The 17,719-nt window shown below is 40.9% G+C and overlaps 1 protein-coding gene across 3 annotated transcripts; it reads left to right on the forward strand.

Annotated features, from left to right (window-relative positions):
* Positions 1–17,526, forward strand: GOLM2 (golgi membrane protein 2). Of its 3 annotated transcripts, none has more exons than XM_061553448.1 (10): positions 1–471; positions 2,621–2,992; positions 7,085–7,139; positions 8,006–8,108; positions 9,097–9,217; positions 10,242–10,386; positions 10,543–10,647; positions 10,750–11,013; positions 11,415–11,654; positions 13,463–17,526. In XM_061553448.1, the coding sequence occupies exons 2-10, from the start codon at positions 2,666–2,668 to the stop codon at positions 13,543–13,545; spliced, it is 1,443 nt and encodes a 480-aa protein (XP_061409432.1). In that variant the 5' UTR covers positions 1–471; positions 2,621–2,665; the 3' UTR covers positions 13,546–17,526. The 3 variants fall into 3 exon arrangements, with proteins under 3 accessions (XP_061409432.1, XP_061409433.1, XP_061409435.1); XM_061553449.1 differs by having other exon boundaries at positions 2–471; positions 11,415–11,615; XM_061553451.1 differs by lacking the exon at positions 11,415–11,654 and having other exon boundaries at positions 11–471.
* The last annotated feature ends 193 nt before the right edge of the window (positions 17,527–17,719 follow it).

Raw genomic sequence — 17,719 nt, forward strand, 5'->3', positions numbered from 1 at the left:
CTGCCGCTAAGTTTGTGCAGAAGTCGCTCTCCGCGCGTGCGATGGCGCCTCCGGGAATATTTTGGTCAAAGGCTCAAACCTAAATATTTTCTCTCCTTCTTCGAACTCGTGCCGAAGCCCGAGGTTAGTAGGTGAACACGAATGTACGGGGGAACGAGGGCGAGTGAGCGAGGGAGGAGGAGGAGGCTACAGCAAGGGCCGGGCCTAAGCCAACAGAGGGCGGAGAGAGGCGAGGCGCCCACTGGGGGAGCCCTGAGCCAAGCCGCTTCATCTTCCGCCTCCGCTATTGTTTATGGTTCCATTACAGAAGCTGGTCCACCACCATCAATTTTCACCACCAACAACAACAGCAGCAGCAGCAGCAACACTCCCGACATCAACAACAACGACAACAACAACAGCAGCAGGGAGAAGCTGGTGTATCAACTCAAGTGTCTCCATCTTCGTCTGTCAGCGAGCGAGCGAGCGAAGGTGAGAGATATCTTCGACAGCATTTAACACGGTTATAAAGCGATATAAATATCCTCCACGATAAGGAAAAAATGCCTTGTCGCTTTCACACGGGACAGTTCTGAAAAACAAGTACTATCAACGGGCTCGGTTATTTCGACAGCAGGGACCGTAGAGGGGTCGAGGCCGGCCTGGTCGGGGTCTGTGCCCGCCGGGCGCTCCCAAACCCGGCTACGGAACTAGTCCCACAGCGGTACGCAGCCTACGGCCTAGTCGGTGTGGAGTATTTTTTTTTGCTTTGGTGTTGAAGACGATTAAGTTAATAGTTTTTTTGGGGGGTGTTTTTACGGCACTTATTTTTTTGTACTGAATGTAACAAATAATGTAAATCAATGGGGTCCTTGAAAGGGGGTTTGTGTACACAAGCCACAAGGATATGAGATGTGACACGTTGGCAATGTCCCTATGGCCCATTGGGGGAATAGCATTACAATGCTGTGTGTTGTAATACGTACACATTTGGTTATTTCCCCTTGGGTTTATTTGAATGACAATGGGTAATGCTCAAGGTTGTACACTGGTTGTGTTGTACGCCTTTTTACCGTCACTGTCATCACGATTGCCACCACGATAAAACAAAGTTACCGTCGCTACTACTACGATCGTTATCACTATCACTACCATAATCACCACCACTGCTGTTACCATTAACTCTCCTACCTCTATCACTACCACAACCCGCATTATCACCACCTTTCTATCTGCAGCAGGCACATTTTGTTTATTGTAAATAAAAACGTAGGTTTCCGCGGCTAATATGATTCGTAATTAACTTTTGATTACGTGGTCAAACCAAAATGAATCAATTGTGAATCGTGTTTTTGTTTGGAAGTCTCGTGGTAACTTGTTCATGTCTTGACAGAGTTAGCTGTCGGCGAATGTCCCATTTTGGTCCCGACTCCTTTGCCTGAAACTAAGCCGTTTATCTCCGTCCGATGTAATGGGGCAAAGCTGTAAGGTGAATGTTTAGGCTATTTGTCAAGATGCAAATCTGGTGTTTGTGCAGTTGGAATTGTTAAAATAAAGCAAGCATCATGCAAAGTGCGTTATATATCGTCAGCATCGTCAGATCGGCGTTGCTTATCCATTCACCAAAGAAGTAAGAAGCCTTTTTGGATAGTCTAAACATTGCAAAAGTGGGCCCAACCTAAATATATGAAACCTACCTTTGCAATGAAGAATTTGCATTGAAACTCAATATTGTACATTAGATTGCAATGGTAAAAAGGTTAATATCCATTATAATAAGGAATGTGTTTTTTTCTGTACTGCACTTGTGACCAATAAACATTATTAGGTATATTTGCCAATGAGATCATTTAGATATGCACAAATAATACAGCTGCAGGCACAGATTGATGTAATTAATTATCATGTCCTTCGTTAATAATTCCTTGTATATAGAGTTAAGTTGCAATTCGCAATCTTGTAGTTATGCAAAAATAATGGTAATAAATGATTGGTTAATTGAAATTACAGGATTTTTTTTAACTGTCACGGAGAGGAAAGTAAAGGCACAGTATTTTAAGCCAACTGGCCTTTTACAAAAATTCCAGTAAATCATTGTATAAGTTCACTGAAGTAACTAATTTTAGTTTTTTTTTTCCATTCCGAATTCTTGCAGCTGTAAGTGCATTGTGTCAGAAAGCATCCTTGGAAGAATTCATCACATAATTGCTTCTGAAGTCACTGCAACAGGCCCCTCTTAACACAAGTGACACATTGTTATATATTTGTTCTGCAAAGATTGGTGCATGTCAAGATCATAGACCCGTTCCTGTCTATCTCTTAAATTACTCATCTACAAAAACTGCTCCAGCATCTAAGGCATTCTAAGTTCCAAGTTAACCATCACTCCGTGATATACCATGCCGTCACATCTGCTTTCTCCATAGTTTGGAATTCCCTTCCCCCAGATATCTGCACTGTTGACTCCTCTACCCCTGTTCAAGACCAGGCTTTATACCATATTTTTCCTGTGCTTACGTCTAACTGGCTCTCAATATTAAATAAATATGCCCACTATTTTCTGTGGTGCATTACCCTGCAATGGCATTTACACACTGTTTAAACCCAAATTGCATTGTGTTGTATTGTATTGTGTGTGCAGCGTTAAAGTTCTGCAAGAAGGTGTTTACAGCCTGACAGTACAACAATGATGGGCTTCGGCGGGACGCGACGTGGGGGCCGCGCGCCCCCTCTGGTCCTGGCCGCCCTGCTGGTGGTGTCCACCGTGCTGGCCTTCAACTACTGGATCGTGTCTGGCCGCAACAACCACCTGACCGAGGAGCTGGAACAGTTGGGCATGGAGAAGCACCGGCTCGAGGCGGCCAAGGTGCGTGTGGAGAAACGCACGGCCGAGCTCTCGGGCCAGGTGGAGAACCACCGCGTGGAGGTGCAGAGCAAGAAGGACGAACTCATGCAAGCCGGCAGCCTGCTCAGGGACAAAGAGCGAGAACTCCACCAGTGCATGGGAGAGAAGGTGAGGCAGATGACTGTGGCTGCGTTGATATCAGTGGTGTTTGATGTTTCACTTCGCCTGCTGGGAGCTTCTTCAAGACACTGAATTGATTGATTGAAATGAATTTATTCAGTTCCTGAAAAATCGTCCAGCATCTGGAGCGAAACATCAGACATCATGCCAAAAAACTCGCGGTACAACCCAAAAAACATTGGAGGGTTATACAGTGCCACCGCATAAACCTACGCGGTCGTATAATGTAATTTGGTGTTTCCTGTCCTAATATGATAACTCAAGCTACCCTGCACAACACCACATCCTTAATTGTTATAAAGGATGCCGAGTCGCTCACCATTTCTCGTGTGTGTGTGCACTTTCAATTTCACCTCAACACAAAATCCACATCTCCATGACTTCCCGCACTGCAGCACTCGTTTCCACCCCTGTCGCTTGAACTTTGATGAGTCACCATGTCCTCAACGAGTGGACTCAAGATGCATGCGTCAATGTGTGGATATTTGCGTTGTGTGTGAGCGTGGTGTGTGTGTTGAACTTCTTTCGCACCGTACATAGCTAACCATGTTGAGTGTTAGATGATCACACAAAAACATACATGGTATATAAATCACTCTCAGTCGATTCATTAACACCATAGTACCTTCCAACAGATGCCGCACTCACCTCTCGTAAACCGATCTCACGACTATCTTAGCAACGTCAAACTGCATATAGTCGAAACATGACCCCCGTGTGCCGGAAAACAGACCTCATTAACTAACCCCTGTATAGCCAAAACTCGTGTTCGATAAAAACCTGTATATCGATTCCCTCGCCATCCACCCCAATTGGTTGAGTAAATTGTCACGGTTAGGTGCCATGGTTCTCTTCAGGAATATATTCTTTGTTGTTTTGAACATATTTGTACGTATTGTTTGTTCAATTGCTTTGTCTCGTGTACAATAGTATTCACTCCATTTGACTAAATATACTGTAACAGGATATCTTTGTTGTTTTGAACATATTTGTACGTATTTGTTCAATTGCTTTGTTTCGTGTACAATAGTATTCACTCCATTTGCCTAAACATACTGTAACAGGATATCACTGCTGCAAAAAAGGCCTCCACAAGCGTTGCCATCTCTCACGGTCCTTCGAAGTAACAATCCGCCTTGCATTGTACATTAGCTGATTTCATCGTTCCTTCTCAGTGGTGGACGTACTCTCAGGCACATTCCCTCCTGTTGGCTGCTGCTTTGATTATCCTCAATTTGCATTTATTTTGCATAAACCATAATCATCGCTTTCACTAGTCGATGTAATTGTGGGCTTAAAAATCCGTTTCAGCAATGAATAAATGCAGTTACATACAACTGCATAGGCATTGAAAGTATGCAGTTTTCCAAAGCAGTTGACCGTAAATGTTGAATGTGATGTGGCATTTTAGTTTCAAAATTAGATTTTTGGTGATGGTTTTTGTACATCGCAATTGATTTAAGTCTTCGATTAATTGTGTACTAACTTAATTTGCCACATTGTAATCTTGTCACATACAATGGAATGGAATTCACTTTGAGAATCTGTAGTGAGGTAGAGTAGCTTATTCCTTTTTATTGGTGACAGGTTGGACACCGAAGGAGATGGCGGTTTTCAAAATAATGTTAACATCAAAGCAAACCACTTCTTAAGAAAGTCTCGTGAAACGCAGATGGGCACGTGGTGCCGTTAACCCGGGAGTGCTGTTTCTCAACAAGAGTTCCAAGTGTTGTCTCTGCTTGTAGAGAAGACAGTCCCTTGCTGAACTCGCGTTTCACGCCCACGCAATCACGAACATTGCCTTGGTGATAGGAGCTGGGTCGCCAGCCAGTCAGGTTCTTCAAGCTCATTCGGGACCGCATGATCGTAGATGCAGCCACCACCACAGAACAAGCTGATGAAAATGAACAGCATTTTCACCAAATATCAGAATCTTTATTTAGACTCGTGGAATACGATGAGCTACGAAGCTATTTTTCCCAGATGTCCAGTGCATGGCCCTCCTCTCAGTGTGAAATAACTACAATGATTCACGCAACCAACACTGTGAGGTCATTAACCATGGCCGTTTTCAGTGCAACATTAATTTTACGTCCACGTGTCTGAGTATAGATATTATCTTCAGGTGTGAAGTTATAAAACAGAATCACGCTTGTCTGCCTGCGCAAATGTACACGAGTCTCCATCAGCTTCGCTGCCCCGGCAATGCCAAAATTTACGCAGACGTTTAGAAAGGTGGTAGAATTATCTCAACTGTGGGCCCCTTTTTGCAAACATGAAAACAATTACTGTCAAACATGAAATATCTCTGGATGAACCAGGACCAGTTTGTGAATGGCACAGCAATTAACATCAGAACTCCACACGAATATGAACTTGCATTGACCCCATGATATACAGTGAGTGTTAAATCATCATATCGTTACAATTCTGTAAAAAAAATACCTAAGCATTTAAAGAGTATTTTGTTTTGCTTTCAAAAGCAATATTATATACTGCACTGCATCGCCTCATCGCAAATTTCACCCACGTTAACACTGAAAAATATTCATGTCCTATGATGGCATTGTTGGGTAAATGGTTTTTAATATTTTCTGCCACGCGCAAATTACTTGCACAATTCAGTGGTTCTGGTTTCATCTGGTTTCTGGCGATGTATTTCAGGTTACCAAGCTTGCCAGATCCGGTTGGTTCAGATCATGTAAATCTATGCCCTTAAAGGTCCCTCTGTAAGTGCAAAGTTGCCATCGACCTTTGTTCTCTCTTTGGTCAATTACACTGCCTTAAAAGGTACGTGTATAATAGGCGACGTTTCGGGTGATAGCCCTTCATAGCATGTAGATGTGCGCGTGCCCCAAAGCCAATGCAGTATTGCCAAATACTGTTCCCTCTTTAAAAGGTCAACAACATTGCAAAAGCATCAGTTGTGTTGCATCACCATCTTTGTTGCATCACCATCTTGCTTTAGGGCTTCCCTTTTTGGTTGTCAACCACCAGGTGCCACTTAAATGCCAGTCTTGGAAGTAAAATCCTCCATCCTACATGCACACATCCCAACCAGTCACAAACTACTCTCCGTGATTACATATACACCACATTCCTTTGCACAATTTACAATATGTTCGTAAATTCAAAGCATCCTTCACACCTCCGTTTAGCACAGTTGGCTACGTATGGGGCGAAATAAGTTCTCCGTACATACAAGCCCAGAGGCATTTTCTGGTTGTGGTGTTGAAGGCTAGCTCTGACGTGAACTAAAAGTGATATTACTCCTGCTTAAAACACTTGTTTTTTTCATACTAAAGTTTGACCCCCATCGAAGAGATTTTACAAAGTCCATCAAACATAGCTTCTAATTAAACATGGTAAGTGTACGTAATATCGTATAACCTGTTACAATCTACACAGTACTTTCTTGCAAATGACGTAATCACCTGTGGCTCTTTTTATTGCATGGCTTTGTAAATGGCAAAACAAATCCTAAACAAATACAATAATGCCACGTACAAAAGAACTACTTTGGCCTTGTGCAGGGTAGATCTGTGCACTACATACGAAAGCCAGTAATGTTTAAAGAGCTGTAATATGAGCATCTGTGGTAATGGTATTAAACAGTCGCTTGGCATGATTTGGTGCATAGGTTAGAACGTCAGTGAGGCAGAGTGTATATACTTTAAATCACATCACCCTGATGATGTAATGCGATTTAAGTGGAACATTTGTAAATATGTGGTTATTGGAGATGGAACGATCCACCTTCCTGGCGATTTTATTAATCTTCACAATCCAAAGTCGTGATTTAATTAAATAGAATATATATTTTGTTAGACTGGTAAATATAGCAGCCTCTGGTGACTGGTGAGGTTCACAAGAACCAATTACTTACATATGGCATAGACAAATTGAAAAACGTCACGTCTCGGACGCAATTAAATGCAAGTGTCGTGAGCATAAAAATATTTGATTTATGAATCGGTGCATTGTGACATCTCCAGAAGTCACGTTTAATATGAAACTGCAAATCGAATCATTTGGAGTCGTATTAACTTTGTATGATGCACGTGTGTACAATTCTTTCAGAGTCTAATGGCAAGGAACATTTCTGACACGCAAGTTTCATTTAAAAAAATTCAAGGTGAGAACTTGTCCACAATGTACACAAATAAATATGCATCACATTACATTATTTGGGTGTACAGTATATCGTGTATAATAATATAACGCATAGACTATAGATTGTCCAAATATGGTATGCAAAAATAGCAGGTTATTGTTGAATTTCTTTAAAATGTTATGCAAGCTTACATGTCCTATACAACTGCATTCCATAAAACAGGTTATCCTTGTCCGTCCAGTATTCACAATGTACTTGTTTGACGTGTTATACACACGCGCTTTCGAATTTGATATTTTGCAATAGGCTATTGTAATATAGTATTATTTTTCATAACTCATGTAGAAAATTGTCATATCATTAATATTGGGGTACTGAGCGCATGCATGCGAGATGATCATGATTAACTCATAACATGCATGTGGATATGGCATTGGAGTGGTTGAGAATCTGAGTAGCCAACCATGATTAAACCAGGTTCTGTGACTGATGACTGCATTAAAAACAAGTAGTTTTTTCACTCAATTCGGCTTGTTACAGCTGTTAAGACTTCCATTTTCAGCTGAAATTCTGTGTGAAAAATATGTAAGGCATTAACAAGGCTTTTATAAACAGGCCGCTTAATGTCACTTCAAAAGTTAGTTGTGACATATTCCAAATCTCAGACATAGAGTGTATGTTGAACTTCTTTCGCACCAACCAAATTAATTGGAGGTTTGGGGGAAGGACAACAAATGAAAAAAAATAAGTTCTAAAGAATTTAGTTTTAAATCCACTTATAGCAGCAGTTACAAATTAAATATTCTTCATCTTGTGATGTGGTCTTGATAGCACGCTTGTTATAAACAAAAAAGGAAGATTAAAATCTTCCTCTTGGTCTGTTGCAGGCGAATTTGTTGAGCTGCAGAGAGAGTACATCAGATTACAGGGAGAAATGGATGCATACAAACGGAACTCCTCTTCACTCCAGCAAAGACTGGAATATAACAGGTATGTTAGGAATGTACGCCAAGTGCTTTCTCATACAGTTTAAAGGGTATGCTTTGGTAATGTCCATAGGATGAAGGTTTTAATGGAACTTGCCCTCTTTACTAAGTGTGTAGTTAAGCCTGAGTGATGGCTGAAATTTAGAAAATTTACTTTTTTTAATTTGTTAACAGTGCATGTCTGCATTTAGTTAAAAGGCAGCACAGTCGGCACAGAAGATCATCATACAAACAACACTGACAACGTGACGTCTGAAAAAAAGAACTTGCTTTGGAATGTTGAGGTTTTACTTTGCAGAGTGTTGGCTACATTTAGAAAAAACTCATATGATTGAGGAAAATGCTTCGAATTTATAGCCAGTGAACCATTAGCATAGATGGTGGCATCATGACTTAAAAGCTTTCGTGACTGCAGTAATTCATATTCTTTGGGTCTTTCGGTAATAATAAAAACAATAACAATATCACGACGTTTCAATCGTGGGAGAGCTGCTGAGAATACGTCGTGATATTGTTATTATTTTTTATTATTTGATCTATCTACGTGGCTTTACTGAAAGACCCAAAGAATAAGATGGTGGCATGTTTGACAAATGTTAAATGATGGCTTTTGCTTTTGCACTTACTGGTAATTTTTCATGTCTTACTGTAATAACGTTATTTACTTTTCTATGAAAGCCTCACTGAATATCAGGACTTTTTCAGAAACAAAAAAAATGGAATGTAATTATTTGTTTTATATGACGTCGTTTGTGGAAATTGCATCTCACAATCGCTGGGAAACCACAGGCAAGCTGGAAGGCTGCCAGGTGGTGAGCCGATGCCATAGATTGCTCTAAAGTCCTCTATATATTAAGATGTTTTCAGGCAATTAGAGTTTGTACACATGGGAGGAAACGAGCACGAATGATCTCCACCTAGTGTTTTGTTTCATGCACATTTAATGTGTTGAATGTGCTGTTTTGAAGTAAACTTGCGTTTGTCATGTGCAGCTTTCAGTGTAACCAGCAGCTGACTTCCCTGAAAGATCAGTATGAAGAAAAACTGGAAGCTCTCAAGAAAGAAAACAGCAAACTCAAGGCAGAAGCAGTGGAAAAGAAAGAAAGAGATATTGTAAGTTATTGATATTCAAAAGTGTATACCATGTATAATATATCACGTGGTGCTTTAATATGCCTATGTCCACTGCACAGGATGAAATGAGCACACACCACAGTGAATTGATTGGTATGTTGCGTGTGGTGGGGTAAAGTGTGGGTATCAGAATATGTATTTATCCTGGAGAAATCCGATGAGTTATGAAGCTCTTTTTCCACAGATGTCCAGTAGTATTCCCACCTCTTCCAAGATTAATACAGTAAAACCTTGGATTGCGAGCATAATTCGTTGCGGATACGTGTTTGTAATCCAAAGCACTCGTATATCAAAGCACTTGTATATCAGTTGTGATCACGTAACGCTCGGCAGACAAAGCGTATACAAGTACTGCTCATTGCAAAACCTCGCTCGTTTATCAAATTAATATTTATTTTAAAAATTTGCTCGTCTTGCAAAACACTCGCAGACCAAGTTACTTGTAATCCAAGATTTTACTGTATGTTGAACTTCTTTCGCACCATACATACTCAACCACGCTAATTGTAGGTGCGGGAGAAGGACAAACAAACTCATGTCTGGTCAGCCTGGAAGAGTGGGCCAAGCAAAAACTCTAAAGGGGCACTCAAGAGTTACCTCTCGTGGATGCCCTTCCAGAAACAGTAGCACGAGCAAGCAAATTGCAAGGTTACACCTTCACGTTTTTTAAAATACCGTTGAAAGAGAAGGGTGGGATTAGGTGAGCATTCATGTCAATTTTGGTTTGTGATGGGGTTCCTTGTATAATGCATTCACCAGTATGTGAGCGCAGGCCTTTTGATGACATTGTACAAATGATAAACACAGTTGTTGTCTTGTATTCCTACATCTAAATGGGGCAGGACGGAAAGCCAACTGTTCATTTTACTATTGACCATTTCACTATGGCGAATTAACTATTGTAAAGTATGCTAAATGTGTAGATGTTTATATAATATGTAACATTTCCTTTTCCAAAATTATATTCAATACCTCCAGCTGCCTTTTATGTTTTTCCAAACAGCCACCGAAGGCACCTGAGAAAGAAAAAGTGAATGCTGCAAAGCCAGAGCAGAATGTAGGTGAAAAGGTGAAGGTTGAAAAACTAGAGACGAACGACATCCCAGCAGAGCAGGCAAATGTGTCACCTGATGGTGAGCAGGGAAAACGTGAGTGTTTGAATTCTATGCAGTTGACACCGACAACTGTTGCATTTCACTGTATGCTCAATTTACTTTGTTTGGAACGCCATTGTTTTATGCTTTTTAAAATGTTTATTATAGTTAAAATAAAGTGCTGAATTTTATTTGTTTACATTTTGGTAGTGGAAAAGAAAGAAGGGGATGCAGGGATGCCAGACATTGTAGAAGAAACAGAGAACAAGAAGAAACCCGATGATGATGAACAGAAGGCCGTTGTTGAGGAACCTGGTAACCGCAACACCACACGGCAAACTTTGCGCGCCAATTTATGCGGTTAGCTGTGATGTTAAATAAGCATTGCTTTCTTTCTGGTGCTTTTTCCACCTGCAGATAAGAAAAAGGAAGACACTGTTAATGATGGCAAAGTCGTAAAAGTAACATCACCCAAGCAGAATAAACCTCCACGTGTAACCGAGAGCAAAAAAGCACCAAAAGTTGTAATCGGGAATCCAGGTCCTGCGCCAAAGGGTGGGAAGACAACCGTAGTTATGATGGTGCCCCCCAAGGAGGAGGACAAGATTGAGCAAGGTCTGGAACAGGTGGAGAAAGCCGATGAAGCCGAGGATCACGAGCCTGGCAAGCCGGGAAAATCCGGTATGTAGCTGCGCTCCGTCCGAAAGTGGTGATCTGTAAAGTTGATCATTTTATTTCAAGGGATATGGTCGTCTCGTATCATCAGATACAGCATCATTGTAAAAAAAAAGCCGAGTTTATTACTACAATAAGCTATAGGTGCTCATGCTTAAATTTTACTGATGGCATTTACTTTTCATCTCCTTGTGCATCCTCGTATTTTTAGAATGTGTGCTGTAGATTGGGTCTGAAATTACGCAGAAAGTGGTTTTGGTGGCTGAGCGGGTTAAGCTTTACCCCGGTTCTCTGGCCTCCCTCTATGCATCTGTCCCTTGTGGCTTCCTACGTTCTGTTTCCCTTCTTCGCCAACCGCGTGACCGCCTTCATGGCTGGCTGACCGACCGGCCGGCCGGCGACCTCAGGCCGCCTCTCCCGCGAATCGGTGGCTGGGGCGGCCGGGGCTCCTGCGCGGTCGGGGCCTAGTCAGGCAGACCCAGCGCAGGCCAGTAGAGCCGACTACGAGGGCGACGGGGGTAATGTGGGTGAGTACGAGGCAGACAAGCAGGCTGAGCTGGCCTACAATGAGGAGGAGGACGGGGACGGAGGGGAGGATGACAACCAAGGTGAGCGGGGTTGGCAGCCCCGTGCAGGGAAACCCAAGGGTACGAATTAACCGCACGAATCACTTTCAACGCTGACATGCGGGTGTCAATGGGCAAACCCCCCACGCTTTACTCACCTGGACCGAAACATAATTTTCAATAATGAAGACATTGTCTGTATCGGGGGAGGGAGGCACTCAATAACTTCCATAAAGATGAACGAACATTAACGAACTTGTAGGTATAACGTTGTTTTGCTAACTACCTTTTTCACAACCAGACAAATTGATGAAAGTATTGCATAAACAAAGCAACGAGGAGTGTTTGCAAATATGAAAATGAATTTTGCCTGACAGCTAGCCCTCCAGCTTCTAGAGTGTTGATTAAATACTTCCAATGACAAACTCATGTTGCAAAACGTAACATAATCCATGCTTATGTATGATTTTTTTCCCGAACTTGATTTTTGACATTGTGGTCAATATTGCAGTCACAAACAGTTGCAAGGCTAACCTGAACCCATGCAACATATGCATACTGAAAAATATGTAATCTTCCATGATGCGATGTACGCATTATAAGATTCCAAATCATTATTGACCACGGAGTCGTGCATTATTGATCCAGGAAGAGCCCTACAAGGTCTCTGGATTTTCATTCGGGGCGTTTTTTTTTATTTAAAAGATAGAATATCATGAAACTGTACCCCATTGGCAACCTATCCACAATAACGTCTCTTTCTTTACTACAAATAATTTGGGATAGAGAAATGTCAGTTGTCCGAGTGTCTTTAATTCTTCCCTCGTTCTTGCTTTGCTCTTGAGGTACATGTGGCTTGGTGCATCATGTGGCTTGCTAATCTTTTCATGGCATGAGCTGCTCTTACAACCATCGCTATGTTCACGCAGTTTCCTTACCATAAGTATACCGCTTGAGTTGTACCTTTGCAAAAAAAAGTCAATTAACATCATTGTGTTTGTGATTTTGTTTTTATCCCCAGGCTAATAGACCCCCCCACCCCTCTTGACAGTTTTAACTGAATATTCACCACGTGTCAACAGTTGCATGTTGCTGAACTTGCATAACGCCATAATGCATGCACTAAACGTCTCTTTCGTTGCCATTTGCTTACCCTGACATTCCGATGGTATTTGCTACACAAGTGAAGATGCGAAATCAGACGTTTGTCTTGTGGGCATGTAACGGTGCACTTCGCTTCCCGCAATTTGATGAACTGTCACATTCTGGGGTGACGATTCTACTCAAGAATCAATTGTTTTGAATTTAATGCTGTTGGTTTCACTTGTATTCTATGATAGTTATTGGTTAATCGTGCTTATGCACTACTGCCAATGCAGCTTCATCAAATAATTAGTATTCTCATCTGTCATGTTTATACGGTCTCATTTGATCCAGTAGTTTATACGTAACACTTAGGTATACGTTTAACTAATGGTAAGTCATTGTCGATGTTTGCATGCATAATTCGATGCATTTATTGCGATCGTAGCATTGGATTTTTAATGATGAACTGATGAATCGTTCCTATTATTAGATTGTCATGAAAAAATACAAATTGTTTGCATCTGCCCCAACGGAATACCCTGAGCTGTAATTAATCAGCTGTTGCATATCCGTTGCGTTATTGGTGCCATTTGATGTTATCACAATTGCAACTCTTATGCATTGTTGCTGTTGTATCCATACAGTGGCTGGATCTTGCAGTATGAGGGTGGGAGGGTGTTTTATGTATCGACAGTTCATGCAAACTCTTAATGAACTATGCGCATTACGCTCCTGGCCAGGACGTGCAAATGTCGTGTGTACATGTGGCGTGTACCGAGAGCCCCCTTCTGTTTTAATTTCAGATGACGAAGATGGGGCCATGGGTGCGGATCGTAACCCAGGTTATGCAAACAGGCCTGACGCTCCAGCCGACAATGACTTTTGAAACACGGTGACGAAAAAGGGCGATTACACTGTTGAGACGGGAAAACTAAAATAATCTACTAGTTTTTTCTAACACTTTTGTTTTATCTAAAACTTTGGGGGTGTCTTTTGGGTTTGTAATTGCAAAGAAACGTTGTGGTTCAATAGCGGAATGGGTTAAATAGAGTATATAAGTTATATTTTTAAAAGTAAAAACTGGTAACTGTTGATCTCAAAAGGTTCCACTGGGTTATGATCATTATTGTAGGTCTGAAAAGCAGATCCCATGTTTACATATTAGCAGATGTATAATTGCATGTGGCTTTAACGCCATGGTACACATATATTTTTACAAATGTGCTGGTAGTTTAACGTTGGGTAATGTGCCACAAAAAAAACAACTTATTTACCAATATAAAAGAAAGGCCAACTAACGTTTTTTTAATGTAAAAAAGTAGGCACAGACCACATGTCTGGCAACATCTAGTCTTAGCCAGGGACTCACAAATCAACATTTGAATTGAATTCCAAAGGGAATGCAACACAGGGTTGCAATGTAAGTGGCAGTCTAACTTCCTGCACTTTTGGGAGATAATGCAATACATCTTGATTTAAAGCTTTCGTGACTGCAGGAATTCATAACTCTTGGGTCTTTCGGTAAAGTCGCGTAAATAAAAAATAATAGATCACGACGTTTCGATTGCAACAAGTGATCGAAATGTCGTGATCTATTATTTTTACGATTGCTTGTGTTGCGATGGAAACGTTGTGATCTATTGTTATGTATTTACATGACTTAACTGATAGACCCAAGAGTATGAATGCAATACATTTTCAGTTGATTCACAATTTAGGTAAATCTACAGGTCCATATGTATTGCTTTACACACAGAAATTGGACGTTTTTAAAAATGTCAACGTGGTTTCATGTTTTATTACATTCAGATATGTAAAAACCCTTTAACGTTACAGCAGAAAATATTAGTGAACAAGTACTCTTTTTCCAAGTTTTGTTGTCAACAATTAAAGGGTGGGAAAAGGCCCGAAATTTTTGGGAGAAAAATAATTATGTGGTTATTGCCGCCATGTGCATTTCTATTTGTTTGCAAATTATAAATATTTATATTGGCATCTGAGACAACACAATGCGTTGTAAACTGATCCATTGACTTATTTGTTAAAGCCTCTTTTCTATGAAAACATTGATGGGGCACTCTGGGCAGCCATATTGTATATAAGCAACATTAAAAAATTCATTACCCTCTAATCCATCAACTGCGCTATGGTTTTAACTAATTGACAGATAATTCACTGGTGTACAGAACTCGGTGTTTAACACAGACAGGTATTTTTTGTAAAGCAAACCTAAGTTTTGTTGGTCTTCACAAAAAGAAAACAACGGATGCACAGAGAGCACTTTTGTTATGATTTTTTACAGCACTCCTTTGATGTTGCCAAACGTTTATTCCGCATACGTCTCTATGATGGTAAATCCACATGGTGTGATCAGTCAAAGCCCTGTCATCAGTTTTACTCCTTGGGGTTTAAGATCCGTAAAAGAATACATTTCCTTCCAAATGTCTGCTTCTTCAAACACAAACTGTTTGGTGCAGTTTGTGTGTACGGTTTTCATTGACAGTGACAAAGTGGAAAAATTGGCCAAATTGTAGCATATCTTTGAATCACAGTACATGGTTAATGTCCGCATATGTTTTGTCTGTGGCCTGTAGCATGTTATTATAATATAGCTTGCTGTTATCTTTTGGAAAACGTTACATTACAAGTGGGCTCTAAATGACGATTATATCTAAATTTGGTGTATTTCCATAATTGCAGCCATTGTAAACATTTGCATCTCAAGGCGATTAAAGCCGCTGCTGGGTTTGGCAACACCAGGTGTTGTCATAGCTACAGTAAACAAGCTTGTGGTCAGGTTATTGCATGGGTTACACCCTTTTTGAAGAATAATATACATTTTGTAAAACTGATTTGTTCCACCCGAATGTATTCGCATGTCTGGTTCCCACTTAGTTTAGTTAAGTATTGGCCACGATGTTACATGGCCACGGTGTCCAAGAAAGACAACCTGCATCAATTACGGAATGAAGCACGTTGCTCGTGCGGCTAATGTGACTTTGTTTAATAAAACTACAATGGGTGGGCTTGAGGCACAAATTAGCCTTCCAATTTTGTCCAATTTCAGATGGTGAAGAGAGATGAATTTGAACTTTGATGACTGGGAAAGTGTTTGTGGCATTCTTTAAATGTAATCAGGGGTAAAATGAAAACCTATGAGTTGGTCCATTTAAACGTTTTTTTTAACACCAATTCCACATGTTTATCGATAGTAATGTATTCTAGTCAATATTTAAGGTTGAGTGTTGTTGGCTTGAAAAGTACAAGTTGTGTGATGGCCTCTAAAACTCTGAGGCAGAGCAATATTTTGGGCTTGTTGCTGACAGGTTGCTATTCAGCGATTCACCAAGGCATACGCAGTTGCAAGCAAATAATGTAATTATGTAAAAGCATCCTTATTTATATTGTCTGTATTTATAGACCTTTATGTACTGATGCATGCGCCATGATCCACAAATGGAGCCATTTTGTCACAACAGATTGCAGATTGTTCCTGCATTCGCCTCCTATTCATGGGCAGAGTTAACCAAGAAACCTGCCATGATGGACTGTAATTGTATAAGCATTGGACACATTGACAAGTGCAATTGATCACCCCCTCCAGTTCATTCGTTTCATGCCCATCATAACAAATTCGATCAATAACGATCATTTTAGGCATAGTCCCACGCACTGTCAGTATTGGTGCTTAAATTATCAGGTGTGCACTGTTCCTCTAACAAACTCCGCTGGAGCAGATGAGTGAGGCATCGTCTGCTCTTTGAACACCAGTTGGTGTTGTTGGCCTGGTCGAGATAGCCCAGGGGTGGCCAACCAAAATAACAAGAAGAGCCATTTGTTTTCTAATTCGGTAAAAAGCTCACTATTTTAAGAGCTGCAATGCATGTGGATACAAGACGGTCCAGAATAAATAACGTCAGGAAGCAATCCTTAAAGAGCCGCATCTGGCTCCGAAGCAGCAGGTTGCCTACCCCTGGGCCAGACGGAGAACGACCCCCCCCCCCCCCCCCCCACGTTGGTTTGCTGTGTGGCAGCTGCCACCCTGTATGGATACGGTCTCGGCATCGCCACGATACCCGTGGTTTTCTTGACCCTGGTGGAAATGTCTCCACTAACTGCAGTTTCATCTTAGCATCTGCCGATGACACTCGTTGTGGAAGCATTCCACAGTTGGAACCACATGCTCTCTGGAGATTAACTGATGTGTTTTATTGGTGGTAATACAATCACACAGATTAAAATGTATGAAATTGGGTAGTGAGAGACTGGTAAACGACCACCAATGCTTCATTGCTGCTTTGGGAGAGGCGTTCATGTCATGCTCTGAGAGTTGGGATTTTGTTTTAATATCTTGTAATAACGTCGACGTGGTCGAGGGAAAAACAACTCAGCTTGAAGGCTTAACCGTTGTAAAACTATGTGATTAAGACTGATTAAGTATGCCACCTGGCTTGCATGTGTGTATGCATTTTGGTAGTAGCATTTTAATACCGATATTGCTTTGTGACACTTGTAGTACGTACTGTATTGCCATTTATCGCAGCTTGTTTATGGACCAACATTTTTGCCTCGCTACAAAAGGGTGTGTATATTTGTTGCAAAAAAATTAAAATGTCTTGAGATATTTTAGTAATATTTATAGATGTGTATAGGAAAATGGTTAATGTTTTTTTTAAACCCAAATGTGAAAATGGTAATTATTTTTAAGGTTCATTGTCTTCAGGATATGTAATTCCTGTCATGTGCATCTGTCCACATGTTACAGCATTCGCAGAACATGTTGCTTGTTTTTGTGGGGTGACAAGGGTTCATGTTTTTTGTTTCTCTGCAGTACCCTAAATTAAAGTTGATTACTCCATGGCTATAATTTAGTAGTCAATCTCTTAAATTGATTTGAGTGCACCCATTATTTTAAACGGTCATGTGATGTCATCTGTTGGCTTGACATTGGCTAAACAAAATATCTCACTGAACTCGGCCTTGCCAAATGGGCACCTTTGATTAACACAATAGACTGACCAATGTCAAAATGTAATGAACGAGTGAGTGAATCTAGGTGC

Source organism: Lethenteron reissneri, chromosome 18 (genome assembly GCF_015708825.2).
Source record: "Lethenteron reissneri isolate LAM-NWPU_2019-01 chromosome 18, ASM1570882v1, whole genome shotgun sequence".
NCBI classification, from domain to species: Eukaryota; Metazoa; Chordata; class Hyperoartia; order Petromyzontiformes; family Petromyzontidae; genus Lethenteron; species Lethenteron reissneri.

What these genes read in the sequence shown, in the direction of transcription:
- GOLM2 (XM_061553448.1), top strand. Translation starts at nt 2,666, where the DNA reads ATGATGGGCTTCGGCGGGACGCGACGTGGGGGCCGCGCGCCCCCTCTG. An exon ending in CAAAGACTGGAATATAACAG is followed by an intron (nt 8,109 to 9,096) that starts GTATGTTAGGAA and finishes TGTCATGTGCAG; the next exon opens with CTTTCAGTGTAACCAGCAGC. An exon ending in AAAAGAAAGAAAGAGATATT is followed by an intron (nt 9,218 to 10,241) that starts GTAAGTTATTGA and finishes TTTTCCAAACAG; the next exon opens with CCACCGAAGGCACCTGAGAA.